This window comes from Chinchilla lanigera, unplaced genomic scaffold (genome assembly GCF_000276665.1).
Source record: "Chinchilla lanigera isolate Chin_1 unplaced genomic scaffold, ChiLan1.0 scaffold00051, whole genome shotgun sequence".
NCBI lineage: Eukaryota > Metazoa > Chordata > Mammalia > Rodentia > Chinchillidae > Chinchilla > Chinchilla lanigera.
In genome coordinates this window covers 3068616-3076359 of record NW_004955452.1, presented here as the reverse complement: position 1 = coordinate 3076359, position 7744 = coordinate 3068616, and the positions used below count along the sequence as shown (strand labels likewise).

Below are 7744 nucleotides of genomic sequence, written 5' to 3'. Positions count from 1 at the left end.
ATATATATATGTTTTTGTTGGGCTGGGGATACAGCTGAGTGATAGAGCACTTTCCTAGCATGTGTAAGATTCTGGGTTCAATCCCCAGCACCATAAAAAATAAGAACTAAAAGAATTTTCTTACCCATTCAAATAAAGATTCTTAATGGGCATTTATGAGATTATAAATGAAAAGGAACCCAAAAATACATCCAAATAAGATCTCAACTTATAAAAACAAAACTTTCATATATAGTTCTAAAAATACCCAAAGAAAACAATGGTTATCTCTGGTGTAATAGTATTATAGAAAACTTAAAAATTCCTTTCTATTTTTTTCTATCTTCTCTATAAAAGTCATATGCACTTTCCATAATGCAAGTAAAAACGGCCAGCACAAATACTTACTGTGCGGTTTCTGATGAACAGAAAAACCTTCTGGGTCTGCTGAGGCCCGCTGATGATGTCTGGGAAACAGGCTGCTTCCTGAGAGGTCATCCGGTCGTGGGGAAGTCTACTCTGGAAAGCTGCACCCTCCACACCTAGCAAAGAAAACAAAGATGGATAGGGAAAGTGCAAATGAATATAAAAGTAGGAATAATAAAGTCTCAAAATTCCTTTTTCCACTTTAAGAATTTTGTAAAGCTCTGCCTTGTTCACAGACTGATCTCACCTCCAGTGTAAAAAAAAAACCAACCAACCAACCAACCAAACAAAAAACCTTTGAGGGCCAGGGATATAGCTCAGCAGCATGGCGCCTTCCTGGTAAGTGCAAGGTCCTGGGTTCAAGTTTTGGTAGCCACTGCCCCCCCAAAAACCTTTGAATTTGTCTGAAAAGCTAAAACTTCCTTATAAATCAGCCAATCCTTTGAGTTGAACATATCAAAATTTGGCCAGGTGTGGTGACACATGCCTATAATCCCAGCACTTGAGAGGCTGAGGCAGGAGGATCACTGCAAATCTAAGGCCATTCTGGGCTACATAATGAGTTCAAAGCTAAAAACTACAAGACAAGACCCTGTCTCAAAAAACAAACAAAAAAACCTAAACAATTAAAGTTTACAGTTTATTAATACATGAAACAATATACTTAAGGTGTAAGAAGGCATTTACAATATTTTCTTCATCTATAAAGTAACTTTATATTTTGTGATGGTCTAATTAAATTTAACATCATTCACAGCATATAATTTTTTTTTCTTTTCTTTGAGACAGGGTCTCACTGTATAGTTCAGGCTGGTCTTGAACTCACCATGTAGCCCAGACTGACCTTGAAAGTGTGGCAATCCTCCTGCCTCAGCCTCCTGAGTACTGGAATTACATGTATGTGCCAGCATCACAACATACAACAAATTTTTAAAGTAAACTGGATTAGCCAGGCATGGTGGTGCATGCCTATGATAATCCCAGCTACCTGAGAAGTTGAGACAGGAGGATACAAGTTCCAGCCCAGCCTGAGCAATTTGTTTTCTGATATAGGGTCTCAGGATGTGTAGGCCAGACTGGCCTCAAATTCATGATCATCCTACCTCTCAGCCTTTTGAGTGCTGGGATTAAGGCATATACCACCACACTTGGCTAGTTTGAGCAACTTACTGACCCAGCAAGACCCTATCTCAAAATACACAATTAAGAAGGGCTGGGAATATAGCTCTGTGCAAAGGTCTTGGGTTCAATGCCCAGTATCAACCCCCAAAAGTAAACCAGATTAAAGGAAAGTACACTAAAAAAGCAACATGCTAGTGAGCAGAAAATGCAGTCACATGCCCTCTTTTACAGTTACAGCATAGAACAGAAAGATGGCTCTATAGGCTGAATAATCAACAGTAAAAAATATGTATCTTGTCAATAGCAGCCTCATTCAATGCTAGCAAGCAGGGAGAGAAATAAAGCAGACTATGACATGAAGTCAGAAGAATGTGAGAAATTTACTTTTTCTGGCAGAAACATTAGAAATACTTGACCATACACTATATATTATATACTACAAGAATAGTGTTAGTTTAAAGTTCTTTTTTTGAGACAGCATCTTGCGATGTAGGTCAGGCTGGTCTTAAAATCATGGCAATCCTCCTACTTCAGCCCCCTGAGTGTTGGGATTAAAGGCATATTCCACCATACTCAGCTTTGAAGCTTTTTTAAATTGGTTACTAAATATTTGTAGTTGGTAAGTACATCTTTATAAGGTATTTTAAGAAATACATGTGCATATTTTGTTCTCCTGTTCCTAAGACTACCTCATAAAGAAAGACACACTACCACAGCTTACAAAAATATGAAGACACAGGCTGAGGTGTAGCTCCATGGTAGAGCACATGTTTTTAGCATGTTCAATTCTCTGGATTCAATCCCCAGCATCCACCCCCACCAAATCAACAAACTTAAAGAGTTTCAAAATTCAGTATCATCTAAGAAAATGTATGTTAAGCAACAAAATGGGCACCAGGTCTCCACAGTTAATCATTTTAAAGCACATAAAATAAGCTGAAAGCACTGATAATGGAACTAAAATTGACAAAAAGGTATTAGTACGATAAGGAAAATAAACAAACAAGGTGGGTTAAGATTTAGCTTAGAAAGCTGTAGCTAAACTACTGAGGAGTCTATTTTCACAAGATATTCAAATGGCAAACACTACCTAGAGAAAAGTAATGGTTAACAAGAGGCCAGGCAAAAATGCCTAACACTAACATGGGCCACACACAAAGAAACAGTTCTTGGAAAGAGAAAAAAGACTACCCATCCCCTGTAGAAAATGACAGTATAAGTACTATGTTTTGTACTACTAAATAAAATCAGCAATTCTTACATATAATTAATCCCAATTTTAAACTAAAGACTATCAGGAACAACAGAAAATACTGTTAGCACAATTATTTCTCAGGGAAAAAAAGAAGCAGCGAGAGCCATATTGTTACAGGTAAAGCATGCAATTAAGGCAAGAAGCGAAATGCTGACTATCAGAAATACAGGTTATTTCAGTAAATGTAAAATTTTCTAAAACACAGTTTTGATGTCCCCAGTAATTGATACCGAAATCAAAATAAACACAGACCAAAAGTCAAGAGCAGAATTATTTTACATTATAAGGAACATGATATACACATTAATCCTAATTCTTGAACCAAGTCTCTATCTCTAGGTTACTCCTCAGTATATTGCAGTGTATACTATTAACATGAAAATCAATGATTTCCACTAAACTCCACTTCTCCCTGACACAAATAGTTTTCTTTCTTAATTATATTATCTTCTATAGGTTTAATAAGTGGTCACTGGACACCAATGCTACTCCAAAATACTATTTTTTTAATGACCACTAGAAAAACCATGTAAAAAAACTCTGCTCAGTTTCATTTAACATTTGGTTCCTCAATGCAAGTGTTTTTACCAAAAATCACTCTCACATAGATTTTTAATTTTGGGAATTTGGAGAATATGTAACAAGAATGCTATTTATATGAATCAAGTGGCAATTTCAAAGTATTTTTCTAGCTCAAACATCAAGAGCTGAAACAAATACAATTAAAGAAAAGTTGTCATACTAAACATACTTGGAATAACACTTTTTTCCATCTTGCACAAAGCATCTTTAAAAACCAGTCATCCTTAACCTCTAATATTAATTTTTAAATGAAAAATGGGCTCTAAAAACTATCAGTAATTATCTCCTTCCTTTTGTTGTTTAGCGGTAAAGACTATTATTTTAAAGAATGGAGACTATTTTCAAGATCCAGAGGAAAACCCTAATCCTTTTGAAAGAAAAAAAATGTTAATTCAGAACCCAAACTATTCTGAATCTAGGTCAAAATATATTTCTTATAGTGAAATAAGAGACCATTTTGGATAACCTAACTCTTAAGTATCTTTTTATAGAAAAGAACCTCTTACTATATATTTGACTTTAGCCGGGCATGGTGGTACACGCCTATAATCCTAGCACTTGGGAGGCTGAACTGCATAGTGAGACCCTGTCTCAAACACACACACACATACTTGACTTTAATATTTATTTATTTATTTATTTTTTGTTTTTTTTTCTCCAGTACCAGGAATCAAACTCACGACCTTGTGCTTGCCAGGCAGGCACTGTGCCGCTGAGCTAAATCCCCAGCCCCTACATCCTTATTTTTTGAAAGTATCAATAGTATATGTAATTTACACTTGGTTCTGGGATATAAGTTTTGCACTTTTGTGTTTGGATGTGATGAACAGAAATTCACTATCCTGGAAACTGAAAATATTCCAAAGATGCTAACATTTTTAAAAAAAGTCAAGGCTGCTACATAGCAGCTTTGCCCTCTGTTCCATTTGTTCTTGCTCACCACCTCATGTGGGAACATATGTATCACCTTTGAGAATGCAATCATACCACAACAGACAGGCCTTTCTAAAGGCTCACACTTTTTCTGAAAACATATTAAAAAGGAGATAAATACTTTCTTTTTGTCTTTTTGAGACAGGGTTTCATTATGCAGTTCAGTCTAGACTTGACCTCACTTTGTAGCCCAGGCTGGTCTCGAACCTGCAGCAATCCTCCAGCCTCAGCCTCCTAAGTGCTGGGATTACAGGCATATGCCCATCACACCTTTCACACCTGAAAGCAGGTAAATACTTAAAAGATCTTTAGAAGTAAGTCAACTAGCAAGGGAGAAAAGGGGAGTCGGAAGCAGGTAATATTATAGGCCCACTATTCCATGAAATCATTTTCCTGATTCTGTAAGACACAGGCAAAAGAGGTACACACACACACACACACACACACACACACACACACACGCATGCACTCTCTCTCTCAAAGGCCTCCATGAGTTACTTGCCTTTAATTTAATAAAGTAGATAAAGTAAGAACTAGATTTCTAACTGAACAGTGAAAACAAGCCTAAGAAGACAACATTAATACACTAGAGATGTATCGTATCAAGTCCTGTAATAAGAATAGGAAGAGGAGAAAGAAAGAGCAAAGGGAGAACCGTATGACTTCTCACACTAGGTTTTGCTGTGTAGGGTGAATGCCTATTGTAAACAACCCCAACAGTGTGAGGCATCGACCGCATGCTAAGAAGTAAGATCTCTGGCTTCTCATTCCTCCTTCGTAAGTCCTGTTTTATCACTGGTCATGTCATTAAACTTCCTGAGGTTTCACTTCCCAGTTCATCAAATATGTAAACACTATCTGTTTAAAAGCAGGAAGCCGCAGAAGATGACCTCAAGTTCCCTTATAGCTCTGGGATTTAGGATGTATATATTAACTTCAGGTGGATTTTTAAGAGTCAAGGTAAGATCCTGGCTTCAAGATATCTATGCGAATCTTCCGGTTTCATTAAGAGAAGAACGTTGATCACTTATAAGCATGATTCTAACTCTGATTTTCCCACAAGTCCATGCTTTTGAGAATGACCCAGACCTGAAAAGAAAGCTTAAAGGGTTCAGAACAGTCACCACTACTCCTAGAAACACTTAAAAATCATGTTCTACTAACAGTAACTCAATAGAGCAACAGTTTTACATGGAAGTCTGCTTTTACTTCCAGCAATATACTATATTGTTTACATAAGCACAAGAGCAAATACCGTCATTAAAACAAAACAAAAAGCAACAAGAAAACTCAATTTCTTTCTCTGAGATAAAAATCCCTAAACGGCTATCTGACCAGTAAGAGTTCCATGGGAGATTTATGGACATAATTTGATGAGAAACATTCTTGAAGGTTTATTTGCTATGGACAACAGACCCCAAAGGAGAATTTCCAACTCCTCCAGGATATGCATATACTGAATATCAACTTCTGGTTCTTGAGACAGCATTTTAAAAAGTCTAATTATAACATTCCAGATCCCCTCAACTAACACCTACAGAATTAACACGGAATTATCTCCTGAGTCAAGAGAGTAAAACATAAAACACTCCCAGTACCTACTATAAGCAAACTGTAACAGATCATGTTAAAGGAAATTTAGTTGAAAGGTGAGACGCTCTAACAGTAAAGTAATACCCATTCCAATTCTATCAAAATGCAATTACAAACCAACTTTGAGTGCAGGAACACACAAAATATCTTTCAAGAGGCAAAGAATGAAATCCAGACATGTTACTTTGGATTCCTGGAATAAATTCTAACTTTTCCAGATGGTGGTCCCTATAAATTCTTTACTTTTTCCTACAAGTAAAAACCTATACTGTTTGATTTGAAAAGAAAAGCACTTTGAACAGACTGTTTAAAGATTATTTATGCCTGAGAAACATTGTTTAAACCATAGTATGATTAACTATGTAACAGTAACTGAAAAAAACGTACTCAACACCACATAACCATACCTAAAAAGATGTCAGCTGCCTACACAATTCATTTCACTAGTCCTAGAACACCTCTCAATTTTTTTTTTTTTTTAACACCTGTAAGTCTGTAGCTTCTCTGCTCTGTGTATACTGCTGTATTTCTCTTTAAAGGTCCCATGATTCTAAGTTTTATACCATGTTGACTTTTACTGCAAAGCCTGCTGGGGGAAAAAGTGCCGCCATTTCCTCAAAAACACAAAGAAAAGTGGAGGGCTGAGATCGGCCTGAGGACTTCGACAGTGTTGCTTGCCCTTGTTCTGGTACGCTCTCTGCTTAACACTACTCTGCCCTGTGGGTTACATTTCCCCTGCGCTCCTGGTGAAAATGTGGGTACTAGAGCCAAAATCACTTGCAAGCATCACTCCTTGACTTGGCGGCTCTTGCTACTAAGTGGCAAGCATCTACCGCCACCCTCACCTGATGCTTGGCCGTCTCCATACCCTCCAGAACTGTCGTCTTGAAGTCCTCCTGCTCGCCCTGTGGAAGGAAAGAGGAGAACTCAGGGACCTTACTCCATAAATGAAGATAATATCTGGACATAAAGGCCTAATAGTTGGCGACTCATGAATTCACCACCAACTAGTAAACCCATATTCAGAGAGCGCCTTTTTCTGGAATCAAGGCCTAGGGTATTACATAATAACCTTTCAAATTCTGGTCAGGAAATTTCAACTTTACATTCGGATTCTTGTTGAAAGGCAACAGAACAAGGTAGGTGGTATTTCTAATCACTACATTTTTGTTCTCAGTTTTACTTGTAGTAAGTCAGGATGGGAGTGAATGGGTATGTTTTTTACTAACCATTGCTAGATTGAGAATGGGTACGACATAGGCTCTAGGACCAGGAGTTGCAATAATTTAGCATCAACTCATTATTTATTCCTTTAGCTTTCTATGTAAAAAGACAGATAAACACAGTATGTAAAACACTGACGGTTTTAAGAACAACCTCTCCCCTTCTCTTCAGAGTAGGGAATATAAAAGATTCAGCTCCCTTTCATTTATTACACATAGTAGATAATACTAGAGCTGAATAAGACAGTGCTTCATTAGTAAAACTCGCAAACATACTCTAAGACCACCCTCAGTCAGATGCTAAGCATTGCATATAGACACACTCTTGTGGGGATGAGGAAGGCAAGCAAGATCTTGGGGGAGCCTTTCACCCAAGCTACACGATAAGCCTTGCTAAGAAATTTTCCTGTGGATTAACGTGTAGAAATAACTTCAAACTAAACAAAACAAAAAAACCAAGCTTCAAATTCAATCTGAAAAAATCTGCACTACCTTCCAGTCTTTCAAAATCTATCATGAAGAGAGATGCTCTGATCCTCTTAAGCTTCTAGGCACCTTGTACACTACAGGAAAACTACAGTGTGATCCTTGGAACATATAAAATTCCACCTCCCCAGTAATGTAAACCTCA

The 7744-nt window shown here is 37.3% G+C and overlaps 1 protein-coding gene across 2 annotated transcripts in view; it reads right to left on the bottom strand.

Annotated features, from left to right (window-relative positions):
* The window catches only part of Kdm1a (lysine (K)-specific demethylase 1A), a gene marked incomplete in the record, with an annotated part of 60609 nt that overhangs the window by 28291 nt on the left and 24574 nt on the right, over positions 1-7744 (bottom strand). Inside the window, 2 exon segments of one of the 2 annotated variants that reach the window (XM_013519586.1) lie at positions 388-521; positions 6736-6795. In XM_013519586.1, coding sequence (XP_013375040.1) covers positions 388-521; positions 6736-6795 — 194 coding nt within the window. 2 annotated transcript variants of the gene reach the window in all.